The sequence below is a fragment of the Chrysemys picta genome, chromosome 1, assembly GCF_011386835.1.
Source record: "Chrysemys picta bellii isolate R12L10 chromosome 1, ASM1138683v2, whole genome shotgun sequence".
Classification (NCBI taxonomy): domain Eukaryota; kingdom Metazoa; phylum Chordata; order Testudines; family Emydidae; genus Chrysemys; species Chrysemys picta.
Window position 1 is genome coordinate 138,073,185 of NC_088791.1, and position 18,979 is coordinate 138,092,163.

At 48.2% G+C, this 18,979-nt stretch overlaps 1 protein-coding gene across 1 annotated transcript in view; it reads left to right on the forward strand.

Moving 5' to 3' along the window:
* Window positions 1–1,077: 1,077 nt before the first annotated feature.
* LOC122172585 (scavenger receptor cysteine-rich type 1 protein M130-like) overlaps window positions 1,078–18,979 on the forward strand; it is a 48,662-nt gene continuing 30,760 nt past the window's right edge. Inside the window, exons 1-3 of the mRNA XM_065584712.1 lie at window positions 1,078–1,265; window positions 2,852–3,166; window positions 18,343–18,657. Coding sequence (XP_065440784.1) covers window positions 1,217–1,265; window positions 2,852–3,166; window positions 18,343–18,657 — 679 coding nt within the window. The 5' untranslated portion in view covers window positions 1,078–1,216. The remainder of the gene's footprint in view (window positions 1,266–2,851; window positions 3,167–18,342; window positions 18,658–18,979) is intronic.

The following is an 18,979-nucleotide window of genomic DNA, read 5'->3' on the forward strand; positions in this document are numbered from 1 at the left end:
CCCCCCCGATTTTCCCGGACATGTCCGGCTTTTGGGGCTTTCCCCCCGGACGGGGATTTGGAGCCCAAAAAGCCGGACATGTCCGGGAAAATCCGGACGTATGGTAACCCTAACACAGATGGACCAGCGGGGAGGCTCCACACCACACCCCCTGTGTCCCCACAAACACAGTCTAGACCCCCACCACTAGAGCACAGTTCAAAAATCACTCAGTCCTTGATGGCCCCCTCCACAGTGGTCTCCAGAGTCTCTGTGCGCTCCCCCAGCAGCCGAAGGTCTGCATAGTCCTCTTCCTCCTCCAGGCTCCAGCAGCTCCCCAGAACAAACACAGCAGCAGCAGCTCCAGCAACCCTGGTGGCCAGGCAGGAAGGACCCCTCACAGGTGGTAGCGGTGGTGGAGACAGGGTCCTGACTTCTCCCTCCAGAGGTGGGGGGAGGGAGGGCAGGCCGGCAAGGTCCTCCCACCCCTCGCTCAGCAGCAGTAGCAGTCCAGGGAGGGAACTCCAGCCAGCAGCAGCAGCCTAGGAAGAAAGGGAGAAGAAGCTCCAGCCAGCATAGCAACCAGGGAAGAGGGAGAGCTCCAGCCAACAGGGCAGCCCAAGGAGACTAAGTGTTCCTTGTAGCAGGGTAGTCACCCACTGCTGCCCTGACAGGGTTAAAAGCAGCCCAGGAGAAGGCTGTGGCTAGGGCAAGAAGCCTGGGCTGATTCGGGAAGGTAGGCTCAGCTGGCCCCTATAAGAGGCTGTGAGCCAGAAGACTAGTCAGTCTCTCGCTGTCTTCAGAGGAAGACAGGCCTGGCTGCAGGGAGTTTAACTAGGTACCTGGAGGTGAGCAGGGCTGGGGACAGGGCAAAGGAGCTGGGGAGGCTCCGACTTAGGAAAGCCCTAGGCTGCAGGCCTGGTGAGGCCTATTAGGTAGCAGGTTGCAAAGGGACAGCCCATGAGCAGGCAAAGGCAGCAGGTCCAACCCTCCTTGCCTATGATGAATGGCTGATACACTGCAGTCTGCTCCAGTGAATGGGGGCTAAGTGGTGATGGCAGTACCAAGACTGAGGCAAGGTAGGGATAGGGGGTGAGGGTTCCCCTGGGAGGGGGAGACCCTGATATTGGGGGGTTACTGCCAGAGGGGCAGCACCCCAGGGAAAGGGGCACTGGGGTCCTGGGAGAGAGACAGGTCCAGCGGTAAGGTGGATCACCGCCCTGCAGAGGGTGCTCTGATGGCTGGAGACCTAATTCCCAACAGAGACCAGCGGGAGGTGCCGAGAGGTGAGTCCGCACTGCTACATGGACCTTGAGGTTCCAGTTGGCATCATTTGCGTAGGCTGTGTCAGTAGCAGGGCACTGGGTTCATCTTTCTAAGGGTATTGTCAGTAGTGAGCTGGGACATGAGAGCTGTGTGTGGATTTAATGATGGGTAAATAAAAGTATATGTTTAGGGGATATGTTGACATGTAAAGGGGCGGTAAAAGGGGGGTTCTTATATTTTGCAAGTGTGGTATGCTCTCAGGGGATAGGCTCAGTGTTTGAGCACAGGGAAACTACAGATAGTGCCTGTCTATTACAGTGAACAGGCAGAGTGGGAGTGTGTGTGTTATGGGTGTTGTGAGTCATTGCTTGAAGAGGGCAGAGTTAACATTGCGTTAGTGTCTATCTGCACTCTAAACTCTGTGCTCAGAAGTTTGAGTTTTGCTGAACCCAAAGTTCTGGAAGCACATGTGCCATCAACGGGCAACCTTAACTCTGCATTAACAAAGATTTTTGCCATTTAATGTACTAGTTTTTTAAACCAAAAGAGAAATGTTTCTTGGTAGGAGTCAATGGTTATTTAAACAGTTGTTGTTCTTACCTAGGTTTGCAGCTGATAGTCTACTGTGACTAATTATAAAAACTAGATCTTTTGATTTAGAGCTTTCATCAGTAGTTCTTAAAGTACCTACATCATTATCCAGATTTCACGGATGGGAAACTGAGGCAGAGACAGTGCAGTAACTTCAAAGAATCATTAAAATGTGGGGTTGGGTTGAGAGGTTATCAAGTCCATCCCCCTGCACTGTGTCAAGATCAGTTAAATCTAGGCAGATGTTTATCCGTCCTGTTCTTAAGAACCTCCAATGACGTGGATTCTACAACTTCCCTTGGCAGCCTATTCTAGAACTAACCTAAACTACCCTTCTAGTTATGATGTTTCTCCTAATACAGTATCTAACATAAATCTCCCTTGCTGCAGAAATACACATTACTTTCTGTCCTACCTTCAGTGGACAGGAAGAAAAATTCACCCTGGTTCTCTTTATAACAGCCCTTAACATATTTGGAGGCTGATATCATGTCCCCCCCCCAAGTCTTCTTTTCTTAAGACTAAACATGTCAAGTTTTTTTTTTTTTTTTAACTTCTCCTCATAGATCAGGTTTTCTAAACCTTTTATAAGTTTTGTTGCTCTCCTGTGGACCACCTCCACATTTGTCTACATATTTTCTAAAGTGTGGCACCCAGAATGGACACAGTACTCCAGCTTAGGCCTCACCAGTGTCCCCTAGAGTGGGACAGCTATCTCCTGTGTCTTGCATATGACAGTCCTGTTAATACACACGAGAATGATACTAGCATTTTCAAAATTGCATCATACTGTTGAATCATATAGACAGGCTGGGTACTGCGCCCTGGTTCCCCAAGAACACAGAGCTGACAGGTAACAGGAATTGGCATATCGAGTCAAGGGCTCCTGCTTATTTAACAAAGTCTTTGCTGTTGAGAGAAGAAGGTTCCCCCATTTCATCCCAAGGATGGCCTGGGGAAGGTTATGGGATGTCAGCATAACCAACACTCACTGATGAATGTATTGACTCTCTAGGTCGCATTGAGGTCCGGCTGGTAGGAGGGGCCACTGCCTGCTCAGGACGTGTTGAAGTCAAACATGGAAATACATGGGAGACAGTCTGTGATTCACACTTGGATTTCAACACTGCTTCTGTTATCTGCAATGAATTAGGGTGTGGACAGGCTGTAGCCACCTTGGGAGCAACTCACTTTGGAGAAGGACATGATCTGATCTGGAAGGAAGAGTTCCATTGTGTGGGGAATGAGTCTCTCCTTCAGAAATGTCCCAGGATGTCCCGTCCTAATGACACATGCTCCCATGCTAATGATGTCGGCATATTGTGCTCAGGTAAGAATTCAAACTGATGAACTACTAACATAGGCCCTACAGCTGAGCCCCTCAGTCTCTTTTCCCCAAAATCCACATATCCCTCATGTTAACCCACATCCCAGAAAACTTTGTGCGTTTCCAAGTTGCTCCAAAAGATTCCTGTCTCCTAGAGCAGGTGGCTCCACTCTCCCAGCACCCAGGGGGAAGCAAGAAGAGATGGCAGGAAACCCCATTTTCTCTCTCTCTCTCATAGTCTTCACTCTATTTCAAGTGTCTCCAATAAATGGGGACAGTTCTATTTACCTTTCTCCTTCTATAAGGATAGGATCCCAACAGAGCTCTGATTTCCCTTATCCTCCACTAGGGATGGTTCTCCACTGCTGAGCACTCTCCTCCCTACTCAGATACATCTGTAAGGGGAACGGGCAGGGTCTAGTGGTCAGAGCACAGAACCAGGAGACATGGATTTTATTTCCAGTTCTGGTTCTGCATTCAATAATGCCTTGTGCCTCAGTTTCCCCATCTGTAAAACAGTTAAAATTTCCTACCTCAGGGACTGGCTGTGAGGCTTAACTTCATTTGTGTTTGTAAAGTGATTTCAGGCACTTGAATACATAGTGCTATGTAGGGGCCAGGTGTTGTTGTTTTAAAATTTTCTTGATGGAATTGGAGCACTTGTGGCCACTTTTATGTTATTGCCCTGCAATGGGGATTGGCTTTGTGCCACCCATTCATACAGATCTGATTATTAGAGACTAGCTGAAAGCCTGTGCGATTGCATGGGTGTAATTCCTAAAATCCTGTGACGTAACAGTGACTGCTGGAAGCAAATATTAAGCAAAAAAACCATAAAGACTATGAATGCAAAACATGTACGGTATGTTGTCAGGTTAAAATGTGCGCACATGTCGCAACTTTGGCTCATATCATCTAACTCAGATATACCCACCTCCCTCCCAGTTGTTTCTTAAATTACTTAGGATAGTTAATGTTTTCACAGATTTTTGAACCACACATTTCATTAATGTTGACAGCATGTAGCCATTTTCATTCTGAGGCAGACATTAATTGAAAGACAAATGTTCGACAACTTGAGTGCCTGACAGCTCTCTTTGATTTGAAAATGAAACGTACTCATTACCACAGTGCCTTTCACCAATCTGAGTATATCACTGAACCAATACTGTATTTATTGCTAAAGTAAGTTTTCACCCTAGTCTGTCTTTGGACTTTTTCACTGCCCTCTATTCCCCTGCCAATGTGTGTATGATAATTTCAGGTTGAAAAATCAACCTTATAATGGACACACAAAATACCCCTCTCCCTGGGTGCTCAGCTAGAGACTGCACTTGCCCTCTTATCGCTCTTGAGATGGGGGAAACTGCCTTTCATTCTCTCTTCACCCATAGCAACACTTCCCTGCCTCCTGCTGCCCTGGGTCTTCACCACCTAGGACCTGCTACATCACTTCCATTACTCCCCACTCCTGTGCATCCTAGGGAAAGCAGGTTTGTCTTCTGCCTGGGTCCCAGCAGGAACACTTTCCCAACTTCACCCTCCCCTGCCTCTTACTGCCCCAGGACCCTCTCTCTACTTTAGGGACCAGGGCCGGCTTTAGGCCGATTCGGCCGATTCCCCTGAATGGGGCCCCGCGCCTAGAGGGCCCCGCGCAGCTGTCCATCCAGCCCACGGCCCACTTACCCCTCCTCCCCTGAACGCTCCACCCACCTTCTCCTCCCCGCGAATCAGATGTTCGCGGGAAGCTTGAAACAAGCAGCAGGCAGGAGGTAAGCAGGGGGGTGGAGGAGAGTTCCAGGGGGGCTCAGTGCGGCCCAGGTCGAGCGCGCGGCTCTCTCCGGTCTGGCCCCGGCCGAACACCTCCAGCCCAGTCCCGCCCAAGTGGCTCTGGCCCGGCCTGGCTCAGGCCCCTCGGCGCCGGTCTCGGTCCCGGCTGAGCGGCTCCGGCCCGGATCCAGAACCGGCCGAGCGGCTCCGGCCTGGCTCGGGCCCCGCGTTGCCAGCCCTGGCCAAGTGGCGCCGGCCCGGCCCGAGAGGCTCCGGCCCGGCTCAGTTCGGGCCCTGTGGTGCCGGCCCGGCCCGAGAGGCTCCGGCCCGGCCCCAGCCCGGACGTGGACCTGGCCGAGTGGCTCTGGCCCGGCTCAGCTCGGGCCCTGCAGCGCCGGCCCCAGCCCGAGAGGCTCTGGCCCGGCCCGGACGTGGACCTGGCCGAGCGGCTCTGGCCTGGCTCAGCTCGGGCCCTGCGGCGCCGGCGCCAGCGCGGACTGAGAGGCTCCGGCCTGGCCCAGGCCCAGCGGCTCCGGCCCAGGCCCAGACCGAGCGGACCCAGGCCCAGACCGAGCGGACCCAGGCCCGGGCCGACCGGACCCGGACCCGGCCCTGGACCCAGCCCAGACCGAGCGGACCCGGCCCAGACCCGGACCCGGCCGAGCGGCTCCAGGCAGCATGGTTAGGGGGCAGGGAGCAGGTGTTGGAAGAGGACAGGGGAGTTCGGAGGGTTGTGGGGGGGTGGATAGAGGTTGGGGCGGTCAGAGGGCAGGGAACAGGGGGATTGAATGGGGGCAAGAGTCCTGGGGGGGCAGTCAGGAAGGAGCAGGGGTTGGGTTGGGCGGTGGGGGGCAGTCAGGGGCAGGGGTTCCAGGGGCAGTCGGGGTTGGATGGAGCAGGGGTCCCAGTGGGCCATCAGGAATGAGAGGAAGGGTTGGATGGGGTGGCAGGGGACAGTAGGGGACAGGGAAGGGGGTGGATGGGGCAGGGGTCCTGGGGTGTGTGTCAATAACTTTAGGTAGGCTTAGCATGCATCCACATACATTACGCAATGTATGTAATATATAATTTTATTAATTTATATAGTTATGGAAAGTAAATAATACATGGAAGAAATGAAAGGGGTTTTTTACGTGTTTTTTTTTTTTTTAAAGTAATCCCTGTCGGGGCCCCGCCGAAAATGTTCGAATTGGGCCCTGCACTTCCTAAATCCGGCCCTGTTAGGGACATACATGAAGGCAGGCCTCAGTGGCAGGGCAGGTCTGTGTCCCCAGCCCTGAAGCTCTCGCACCGAACTTGGTCCAACTCTGAAAACTGGAGTATTAGAGGAACTTCTTGTGTCATCACATGCACACCAGCTCCTCTGATGCTTTTGTAGGCAGCTGTCAGGGTTCCTTCCCCACTCTGAACTCTGGGGTACAGATGTGGGGACCCGCATGAAAGACCCCCTAAGCTTATATTCCACCAGCTTATGTTAAAAACTTCCCCAAGGCACAAATTCCTTTCCTTGTTCTCGGATGGTATTGCTGCCACCACCAAGTGATTTAAAGAAACATTCAGGAAGGTGCCACTTGGAGCCCTATTCCCCCCACCCCCAATATCCCCCTAAGCCACTTCACCCCCTTTCCTGGGGGGGGCTTGAGAATAATATTTCAACTGATAGGTTAACAAAGTGAGCACAGACCAAATCCCTGATTTTTAGGACACTGAAAATCAATCAGATTCTTAAAAGAATTTTATTTAAAAAAAAAAAAAAAAAAAAAAAAAAAAAGTAATCACGCCTGCAAAATCAGGATGGCAGATAACTTTACAGGGTAAATAAAAAGATTTAAACCCCAGAGGATTCCCGTCTGACTCTGCTTCCCAGTTACAAAACAGGAATAAAATTACCTCTGGATTTTTTTTTTTTGCTGAGAAACACGACAGGATGGAATTCTTAATCCGATCCTCCTGCATTAAAACTGCTCCCACACCACACTCGGATGCATCTGTGGTTACTAGGAAAAGTTTGTCAAAGTCTGGGGCCCTTAGCACAGGGTCAGACATGAGTGTCGTTTTAAGCTGGTTAAAGGCCTTCTGACACTCTTCAGTCCACTGCAATGTATTTGGCTGTTTCTTTTTGGTCAGGTCTGTCAGTGGGGCAGTGATTTGGCTGTAGTGTGGTACAAATCGCCCGCAATATCTGGCCAAGCTTAAGAAGGATTGCACCTGTTTCTTTGACTTTGGGACAGGCCACTTTTGGATAGCATTCACTTTGGCCTGTAGGGGGTTGATAGTTCCTTGACCCACCTGGTGCCCAAGAAAAGTCACTCTTAGGCCTATTTGACACTTTGTAGCCTTAAGTTATTCTTGCCTCCCTTATGCGCTCGAAGACTTTCCAGAGATACTCCAAGTGTTCTGCCCATGAATCAGAAAATATGGCCACATTGTCAAGATAGGCGACTGCAGATTCTCCCAATTCCACTTGGAGACTATCTACAAGTTTTTGGAAGGTGGCGGGTGCATTTCACAGCCCGAAAGGCAGCACATTGAATTCATACAGTTCTACGTGGGTGGTGAAGGCTGACCTTTCCTTGGTGGATTCATCTAGTGGTACCTTAGGTTAAGTCTAAGGTAGAGATGAACTGGGCATGCCCCAGTTTCTTCAATAGCTCATCTGTGCATGGTATTGGATAGTTGTCTGGGCGAGTCACAGCATTTAGCTTACGGTAGTCCAGTGCACAGCTCCTTGATCTGTTGTCGCTGCCTATGTCCGAGGGTCACTAAGAGATTCACCTCTTCCACGCCACCATCACTTTTTCCTTCATAGTAGACCCCTTCAGGCCACTCAGCATCATCTCCTCCCTGGGCTGTAAACTGACAAACCTTTAATTCTCTGGAATAAAAGGGCTTTAGAGAATTAACATGGTACGCTTTAGGTGGGGGAATGCTATGAGATAGTTAACTGCTCCCAGGCGCTCTTGGACTGTAAATGGCCCTCCCCACGCTTCTTCTATCTTATGGGCCTGGAACGCCTTCAAGACCATGACCTGGTCCCCTACTTTAAAGGAACGCTCTCTGGAATGTTTATCATACCAGGCCCTTTGCTCTTCCTGAGCATCTTTTAGGTTTTCTCTAGCAAGGGCTAAAGGGTTTCGGAGGATGTTATGTAGGTTATTTACAAAGTCTAGAATGTTAGTTTCTGGAGAAGGCATAAACCCCTCCCATTGCTGCTTCACCAACTGTAATGACCCCTTAACCTCACGGCCATACACAAGTTCAAATGGTGAAAACTTTAAACTGGGATGTGGTACAGGCCTGTAGGCAATGAGCAACTGCTGCGACACTAGGTCCCACTCATTTGAGTGTTCATTTACAAATGTATGTCTCATGGCCCCCAAAGTTCCATTAAACTTCTCCACCAGGCGATTTGTTTGGTGGTGGTAAGGGGTGGCAGCTAAGTGGTTCACCCCATGAGCTTCCCAAAGGCTTTTCATGGTCTCTGCCAGGAAATTAGTTTCCGAATCTGTAAGAATGTCAGCCAACCTACCCTGGCAAAAATGTCTGTTAATGCCTGGCGCACTCTTTTAGCTTTGGTGTTGCTTAGACCGACTGCTTCCAGTCATTGGGTGGCAAAATCCATGAAAGTTAGTATGTATTGTTTTCCTCTGGGTGTCTTTTTCGGAAAAGGACCCAGAATATTCACAGCTACTCGCTGAAATGGAACCTCAATTATGGGGAGTGGCTGGAGAGGGGTTTTAACCTGGTCTTGAGGTTTTCCCACTCTTTGGCACACCTCACAATACCAGACATAAGTAGACATGTCCTTGCCCATTCCCTCCCAGTGGAAGGACTTCCCCAAACGGGCTTTGGTCCTGTTCACCCCAGCATGGTCACTTGGATGATCATGGGCTAAGCTCAAGAGCTTTACCTGATACTTAGTTGGAACTACCAACTGTCTTTGAGGATGCCAGTCTTCCTGGTGCCCATCAGACAGAATTTCCTTGTATAAAAGTCCTCTTTCTACAACAAACCTGGATTGATTAGAAGAGCTGAGAGATGGTGGGTTGCTCCGTGACACCATCCAAGCTCCCTGGAGGCTGTCATCTGCTTCCTGCTCAGCCTGGAACAGCTCCCTTGATGCTGGAGACATCAGTTCCTCCCTAGATTGTGGACTTGGGCTCGGTCCCTCTGGAAGCAATGTAGGTGACGGGGTTGTTTCCGTTGAGTGTGGACCATTTTCTGCTGGTGCACTAGGTTGTATTTCAGGCTCCGGCTGAGCCTCTTGCGCAGGTTTAGCTGCTGCTGCCAGGGCAGGCTCGCTGGTGCCCTCTGGTGTTGGAGTTGTAGACGGGGTTGCAAGCGCTGGATTCAGTGCTGGCAATGGTTTTGGTGTTGGTTGCTCTGCCAGTTCCAGTTCCAGGACTCGTTCTGGCTGGGTCTCTGCAACTGGATCCACTACAGCTGTCGCAGATGTTGGCATGAGGTCTGGTTCCACCACCTCAGTCTGAGTCTCTGGTAACACATATGGGGCCCTTGTAGAAAGCTCAGGAAAAAGGCTTGCTTAACCTGGTTGTGGGTGACCATTCCCACTCTCCTGGCTAGCTTCATATCGTTGGCCAAGTCTTCCCCCAGCAGCATGGGAATGGGATAATCATCATAGACTGCAAAAGTCTACATTCCTAACCAGCCCTTGTACTGGACAGGCAACTTGGCTGTAGGCAAGTCAAACTCTTTTGACTTGAAGGGTTGAATCATCACTTGGACTCTAGGTTAATGAATTTGGGGTCCACTAAGGATTGGTGGATAGCTGACACTTGTGCTCCAGTGTTCCTCCATGTGATACCCTCAGAGCGGAGGGAAACTGAGTGTGGGCAGGAATAAGGTTATCTGGGCCTGAGGACCTTTGGTGTGACCCCAGTGCAATGAACTGTAATTTGTTGGGCTTCATGGGGCAGGTGGCCTTTACATGCCCCAGCTGGTTATATTTAGAACATCGCCCAGCTGACTGGTCTCTGGGCTGAGGTGGGTTGCTGGAGAATGGTGACAGTGACAGGAGATGGTGCCATTTGGAATAAGGGAAACTCCAAGAGTTGGAAGTGGCTTATAACTTAAAAGTTGGATGGTAAGTGACCACGAATCCCAGTGATGATTGAACCTGGTGATATTCTGAACCAGAGGAGCTCTCAGCCAGGCTTGTAGCTTGTCCCAGCATTTCACGCTGACTCAACACAGATCCTAGACTTCAGAATGACTCTGAGTGACATTCCTGGGATCCTCTTATATGGGTAACAAAGGTCACCTTCTTGTCAGAGCCAGGGTCTTGTCAGGATGCAAATCTAAATGGATGAGCTCCAAGAAGAATGGGGCCACCTAGCAAGGTGCCTTTCCCAACATCACCACTAATGGCAGAGCCTGGAAAGGATCTGCATTGCCCACTAGCCTGCCTGTGGCACACACCACCGGTCAAAAGCCCAGTCCGCGGCAGCCAGCCAGATAGCCTGTCACTGTGTTAATGAGGAGCCCTGGCTGGTGGCCATGATCATGCTGCCAGGTTGAGTATTAGGATGAGCTGGGGGAAATGGAAAACAGAGAGGTCTTTTTCCTGAAAGGGGAAGTCCTGGAGAGAGGAAACCAGGATTGGAGAGGAGCTGCCTTTCTGTATAGTGTGGGGTTGCTACCTCCAAGGCACAGAAAAACTGGCCCATCTGTGGGCAGGCCCAGATACCAGGGGAGCTGTGGCTGGTCTGTTGACAGGGCCAAGTTCCAGAAGAGGTGTGGCTCGTCTGTGAGCTGGGCCAAGTCCCAGGGCTGGGGGCAAACATGGGGAGGGGCTCAGTGCTCAGAAAGTTATGGGAGGTTTGGTGGGATTTGGGGTTGGTAGTGCAGCACTGCTCTCCCAATTACTGGTGTCTGCCTTGTCACACTGCACACATGCAGATCAGGATGAGCACATCAGCCAGGAGGTCACTGTGTGTTTCCAGCTGTGACACGCATAACTAGAGTTCCGAGATCACTGCATGCCCAGGTGCATTTGTGCACAGCTTAGAAATCCTGGCAACAACAACCCCTCCCCCGCCCCCAGCCAAGAACACCTATGGACCAGCAACTGGCAAGAAAAACTAGCCAGGGGACTCAAAAACCAACCAGGTAGTATAAGGCTGGTGGTGGGGAGAGAGGGAAACGTCAGCCCCATGGTGCTCATTCCTACAAATTTTCTTTATTATCACTAGAAGCTCACACAAAGCATTCACCTCCCCATGCCCCTTCCCTCCTATATACCTTCAATGGTGTGTTTGACTCACTTTGGGTCTGATCCAGCAGTGGCAGCTGAGGGTGCTCAGCCTCTCACAGGATCCACTCAGCACCTTGTGGGATTGTGCCCTGTACTTGGGGGACCCTCCCTTGCTGAACTCAACATTCTGGAAGTGTCCAGGGTATCATTGGGTAACCTTAGCTCTGCATTAATGATGTTCTTTTCCATTTAGTTCTACTCAAAGTCTGCTCTGAATCCCCAATTTTACCCACAATCTCATAAAAGTGCTACAACTTTGGGCAGGGAGACAGTCACCAGTGTTTGCTTTTTAACTGTCACCGGAAAGCCCCAGATTGAGCACGGTTGAGTTGACTGAGGCATTTGACAACTCTTAGAGTTTGTTTCACTGCCTTCAATGGAAGCCCCAAGCAGCTTTTTACCAAGGGATCCTCCTGGGGCTGGCAATAACTGTGAGGCTTATCTGCTCTCCAGCTGCAGTCACTGCATTAGGTGCGGCTATACTGAATGGTGGAGGATTACGCTGGAGCAGCTTGGGAGAGCTGTGATTGTAATATGAGGAGATCTGGGGATTAGTCTGAGGAGCATCCGAGAGCTGTGAATGTGATATGAGGAGATCTGGGCTTCAGCACCCCCATGTGTGTTATCAAAGGAAAGATGTGCATGGACCTTGAGGTTCCAGTTGGCATAATTTGCATAGGCTGTGTCAGTAGCAGGGCACTGGGCCCATCTTGCTATGGGTATTGTCAGTAGTGAGTTGGGACATGAAAGCTGTGTGTGGATTTAATGGTGGGTAGGGGAAAGTATATGTTCAGGTGATATCTTGTGTTGATGTGTAAAGGGGCGGTAAAAGGGGGGTTGTTATATTTTGCAACTGTGGTATGCTCTCAGGGGGTAGGCTCAATGTTTGAGCACAGGGATAGTGCAGATAGTACCTGTCTATGACAGTGAACAGGCAGAGTGGGAGTGTGTGTATTATGGGTGTTGTGAGGCATTGCTTGAAGAGGGCAGAGTTAACCTTGCATGAGCATTTATCTGAACTCTAAACTCTGTGCTCAGAAGTTTGAGTTTTGCTGAACCCAAAGCTATGGAAGCACATTTGCCATCAACGGGCAACCTTAACTCTGCATTAACAAAGATTTCTGCCATTCAGTGTACTAGTTTTTTTTTTTAAACTGAAAGAGAAATGTTTGTTGGTAGGAGTCTATGGTTATTTAAACAGTTGTAGTTCTCACCTAGGTTTGCAGCTGATAGGCTACTGTGACTAATAATCAAAAAACCTAGTTCTTATATAGAGCTTTCATCAGTAGTTCTTAAAGTACTTACATCATTATCCATATTTCACAGATGGGAAACTGAGGCAGAGAGCAGTGAAATATCTTCAAAGAATCCTAGAAATGTGGGGCTGGAAGAGACCTTGAGAGGTTATCAAGTCCAGTCCCCTGCACTGCGTCAAGATCAGTTAAATCTAGACAGATGTCTATCCATCCTGTTGTTAAAAACCTCGAATGATGTGGATTCTACAATTTCCCTTGGGAGCCTATTCTAGAACTAAACTAAACTACCCTTCTAGTTATGATGTTTCTCCTAATATCTAACATAAATCTCCCTTGCTGCAGAAATGCACATTAATTTTTGTCCCACCTTCAGTGGACAGGAAGAAAAATTCACCCTGGTTCTCTTTATAACAGCCCTTAACATATTTGAAGACTGATGGCATGTTTAGGGGTGACATAAGTTTTTTTAACTTCTCCTCACAGGTCAGGTTTTCTAAACCTTTTATAATTTTTGTTGCTCTCCTCTGGACCATCTCCACATTTGTCTACATATTTTCTAGAGTGTAGAACCCAGAATTGGACACAGTACTCCACCTGAGGCCTCACTAGTACCGCTAGAGTGGGACAGCTATCTCCTGTGTCTTACAAATGACAGTTCTGTTAATACACACCAGAATGATACTAGCATTTTCAAAATTGCATCAGACTGTTGAATCATATTCAATTTGTGATCTATTGTTACCCCAGATCTTTTTCAGCAGTACTACCACCTAGTACAGTTATTCCCTCTTTTGAAGTTGTGCATTTGATGTTCCCTTCCCAAGTGTAGTACTTTGCACTTTTCTTTATTGAATTTCATCTTGTTTTCAAACCTGCTCTGCAACTTATCAAGGTCATATTGAATTCTAATCCTGTCCTCCGAGTGCTTTCAATCCCTCCCAGCTTGGGTCACCTGCAAATTTTATAAGCATACTCTCCATTCCATTATCCAAGTCATTAATGAAAATATTGAATAGTATCAGACCCAGGACTGACCCCATGGCACCCCACTAGATACACATTCCCAGTTTGACAGCAAACCACTGACTACTGTTTGAGAATGGTTTTTCAACCAGTTGTGCACCCACCTTATGGTAGTTTCATCTAGACCACATTTCTCTAATTTGTTTATGAGACTACTGTGTGCAACTATATCAAAAGCCTAACTAAAATCAAGATATCTCACATCTATTACTTCAGCCCTACCCATGAGGTCAGTAACGCTGTCAAAGAAGGAACTTGGGTTGCTATGGCATGATTTGTTTTTGACAAATCCATGCTGACTCTTTCTTATAACCCTATTATACTGTATCTGCTTATAAGTTGATTGTTTGTTAATTTATTCCACTATCTTTTGGGTATTGAAGTTAAGCTGACAGGGTCCTCTTTATTCCAGTCTTTGTAGGTAGGACTGGAGAAGGGCAAGTACCTCTGGGACTTCACCTGTCCTCAGTGTGTTCTCAAAGATAATTGGTAACGGTTCCACCAGTGCTTCAGCTAGATCCTTAAGTATCTTTGTGTGACAATCAGGGTCCAGACACCCCAAGGGGAGAACCGGGGGCCTGAAACCCAAAGAGCAAGCAGTTGAAACAACTGTTTGTTACATTGTATACAGTATTATTGCATTATATTGGGTAAGATATCATACAAAAACTGGAGACATGCTGGTTATGGATATCATTGTGTGAGGTATATACAGATGGCAAGTAGAGTTATCTATGTGTGATATATATTTGATCAAGCACACTGCCCATAATAGCCTCTAATAGGCTAATAATTTCTGCAGCAACAGCCAATAACAATTCATTTAATGTTTTTATTAGCAAAATATTTCTAGTTATAACAATAAAACTTGCATATTAGAGGCACCTAAAACCAAGGTCAGCTGTCAAAACATTTTTTTTCTGTTTTTAACAGTACATTTATTTTTTATTTTATTCTTCCATTTTGATTAGGAAAACTGCAAGCATGCAGCTATTTGGCCATGCCTCTCAGGGTCGAAAACTATTTTTAGCTGTGTGATCTTTGGGTCTGAGCTGGCAGTGGTTGAACATACAAAATGACTGACTCCAGTGCTGTCAAATTCTGGGGTAAATGCAAGAATATCAAATACAGGGGCTACAGGCTAGTGTGTGTGTACTGTATCTTTGGGGACAGTAGACTTAATAATTTCTGTGAGGCTTGCATTTCTCCCCCCTCATTGTTAATATTAATTGTTTTGAGTATCTGCTCACCATTAACCTTTTCAGTGAAGACTAAAACAAAATAAGAACTAAACACCTCAGCCTTCTTGATATCATCCCTTATTAGCTCTCCTTTGCACTAAGTAGAGGACCTGTACTTTACTTCAGTTTTCTCTTACTCCCTAATGTATTTAGAGAACTTCTTCTTATTGTCTTTTATGTCCCTTGCTGGGTGTAACTCATATTGTGCTTTAGCCTCTCTGATTTAGTCCCTACAAACTGATGCTGTGGTTTTGTGCTCATCCTTAGCAGGTGCTTCACATTTCCACTTTCAGTAGGATTCCATTTTGATTTTCAGTCATTAAAGAGCTCTTGTGGTGCCATATTGGTCTCTTACGATTCTTTCTGTCTTTCCTTCACATCAGGATAGTTTGTAGTTGTGTCTTTAATATTGAGAAATGGTCAGGTCTCCTGACCTTTTTTCCTTAAGATCGTCTTCCCATGGGACCTTATCTACCAGTTCACTATGTTTGTTAAAGTCTGTTTGGTTTTTTTGTGTTTGTTAAGTCCATTTTCCTTATTCTGCTTCTTTCACTGCTTCCTTTCCTTAGAATCACGAAAGCTATCATTTCATGGTCACTTCCCCCAAGTTGCCTTCCACCTTTCACTAACAATTCCTCCCTCTTGATCAGAATCTAGTCTCAAATGTCGGTCTCCCGGTTTACTACCTCTACTTTTATGGAACAAAATTTTTCCCAATACATTCCAAGAACTGATTGAACATTTAGTGTTTTGCCTTTTATTACTTTTCCAACAGATGTCTGGGTAGATAAACTCCCCCGTTACTGCCAGGTCTTGTGTTTTGAATTTATAACAAAACATGAGCAAAAGACCCACCAAGTAAGTTTTGCAGTGTCCTTTTCCTCTCAGGGTCTTAAGTCCAGCAACCCAAAAGTCTCTGTCCCTGGTCAGTGCAGCCCCAGAGTTCAAAAGCTTATCTGCAGAGTTTTACCTCCCAGCCTGGCGGGGTGGGGTGGGGGGGCACGGGGGTGTTAAGGGGCACCTTACGTGGTCTGAGGCCAACTGTCCCCCCTCTCCATGGGGTTCTGCTGCAGCCTTCACCGTGAGCCACTCCACCAGCCATCCCATGAGCCACTCCAGCTGTCCCACGAACTGCTCCACTCCGCCAGCTGCTCAGCAACATATCTTCAGCCTCCCCCCAGCACTCAGTGGTTTCAGCTCTTAGTAATTTTAGCTCTTTAGTGATTTCAAGCTTGTAGTAGGAGAGCCTCACTGTTGGTGCACCATTGGCCCAAAGTGAATTCAGCTCAGCAGCCTGTAACTAGACTCCTAATAGAATCAAAATTAGCTCTTAATTCCACAGTGGAGAGAGGCAGTGAAATTGGTATTTCAGGCCCTCAAGAGAGGAGCATAAATGTCTGTCCCAGGCCTCTTTCTCAATTCACTGGGTTTTGAGACCCATGTCGCTTGTCTAGCAAGTGCTACTTAGTTGATGGCAAGTCCCTCTGTCATAAAACAGTTCCACTGTCCTTGAGTCACATAATCAGAGTAACAACACTTTATTCTTCCTGCCCCAATAACAGAGAAACTGGGGATCCCACAGCAGCCCAAGTGACTATTTGGACTGTTGTGGGCTCATGCTAGGCGGGGTGAGTGTGCCTATGCAAACAAGATCAGCCCCTGAAGTTATTTTCCACAGCTCGCAACAATTCACCACCAGATGTCAGGGTAGAGCTCATCCTGACTCTGCTTACAGTTCTAGAAATGCCTCATCCACTCCTTCTCCTGATTGGGTGATGTAATGGTAGGGGTCTACAATAGATCACCCCTACTTTTCCCAATTTTGATTTTTGCCTAGAGACTTTGAGCTGATCTGCCTCTCACCACCTTCTGGGGCTCAGAACCTCAGACTTGCCCAAGCACGCCAATGGCAGAGCTGAGGATAGTTCCAGTCCAGTGCTTTTTCCACTAGGCCACAAGGTTGCTATGTGATTCCTCAGTGCTCCTCCCCATCCTCTATATTTTGTTACAATACAGTGGGGATAATGGTGGTTGTGTAGTTGCTACTGGGGCCTGCAAAGGAGTAGGGCTCCTCTAGATTGCAGCACACACATGGAAGGGGAAAATTCATGGCTGATGTGCCTTACCTCAACCCCCCAACTTTTTCTGTTACTCTTCCTAGTTTGCAACCCCTCCTGTCTTCCCTCCTCCTCCTCCTCCCCCAATCCTCACTCTCTCCCCCTTGCCTGAGCCCCCCACACCTTCGTCTCTCCCCTACCACCCATTCCCCTTTGTCTCCCTCCCCATAATAAACACATCCCTGCTGTGAACCTTAACATTTTCCCCTGTTACCACTTACTCTTGCACCCCTGATCACACTACCCCTCCCAGTCAGCATTCACATTTGGAAGTTGTTTTCTTTACAAAAGCAGTTTTGGCACATTCTGAATATTTTGCTGCACTCAGGTTATATTTGCACCAAACAAAATCCCCCCCATGAGAGAGACAAATTGGAGCAATAAACCTGCTTTTTTAACATCACTTTTCTTGTCTGGGCTGGAGCTGCACTCACAGTGCTGGGTGGGGGAGAGGGTGCCTAGCTGTAAGGACCACAATTTACCCTCAAAGCCACCCACATTTCATACTGGATTGGCAGGTTTCCAGATAGCTATCCTCTCTCACTGCACATGCTCAGTGTAGTCCATTAGGGAGGGAGGGAGGGTGTGTGTGTGTGTGTGTGTGTGTACGCACAAGCCTTTGCAAGCACCTAACTGGAGAAGCAGGCTCTTTTTGAAATAACATTTTAATTTGATTTCCCCCAAGGTCTGGTGGATGCCATGTACTCTGTTGGGGGTAACCCTCGAGTGTCTGAGACCTGGTGCAATGATCTTGAGTCTTGGTTTGATCTCTATCTGTGAGCAAATGCCAGAATCTGTCAACTTTAAGAGAAGCTGATTTTTTTTTTTTCCTGGAAGCTGTATCTTGGAAACCCCTTGGTGAAATGGCCCCACATTTTGATTACTAATACAACCCTGTGCTCTTGTGTGAAATACTGTATTCCAATACAATCCAATCAGGCAGACATTAGAGCACTTTGATAAATTTAGCTTTGAAGGAAAGCTGGTCTCAACCTTAACTGTTGCAGAGCTGTCACTGAGCTATAATATCACCAGTGTGTATTTTGTCCCCAGTCAGACCCCTGAGTGCAACTGTTCTGATTCAGAAAATTTCCAGTGACCTAGGACTCAATACGCATGAGAACCCCAGTTTCATCACATGACATTTGTGTGATATCCTGGGGACAGCTGCTCCTGACTCCTGACCATCACTTTGGAACCACGAAAGCAGAGACTGGCCACAGTCCAAGACAATCTGTCCCAGACGTGACCCTGAGCCCAGAGCGGTACATGCTTGGGTGGAGTTTGGTGGGTGCTATGTGACCCCCTCACAAAGGACAGACATGGGCAATAATGTCTGCACTGCAAGAACCTGAACATCCTGATTTACAAAGCGCCCAGTAAACTGGGAAATAATTACTAGTTAATTATGCCAAGTTACTGGGGCTCCTTTGTCACATCTTTGGATACAATTCTGTAAGAGAAATGTCCCTCTGATCGTCCTTCTCCTTGTTTTCAGGGTATGCTGGGTACAGGCTGGCAAACGGCAGCACAAGGTGTTCGGGGAGAGTGGAGCTTCTACACGGAGGTACCTGGGGAACCTTCTGTGACTCCAAGTGGGATTTACAGGCTGCCCACACAGTCTGCCAGCAGTTTGACTGTGGATTCGCCCTGTCAATTCCAGCAGGACAGCTCCTTGGCACAGGAGATGGGCCTGTCTGGAACGGCACATTTGGCTGTGAGTGGAACGAATACCACCTGAGGGACTGTCCTATTACTGCACTGAGCACAACTGAGTGTCCCCCTGGGAGCGAAGCCAGCGTGGTGTGTTCAGGTGAGCTGCAGTGGGAAAGGAAAGAATTGGTGAACATCCTCAGCCAGATCTTCACAGTGTGTCAATTGGCCAAGCGCCACTGGGCTCAGTGAGGCTATGTTGATTTACACCAGGTGGGGACCTGGCCCATAAATTGGCGCCTTGTCCCTGCACCAGCCAAGTCTGCTGGAACTGATCCCTCTGTGAAATGCTTGTGGTGCCTTGAGTATGGAATGTACCAAGGAAACCAAATTCTGGTCCCTTGTCCTCCCTTTGCACTAAGTAAGATGGATCAAGTATCAGTTTGTGAATGTGTTGGTGTAGCATAGCCCCACAGCCCCCA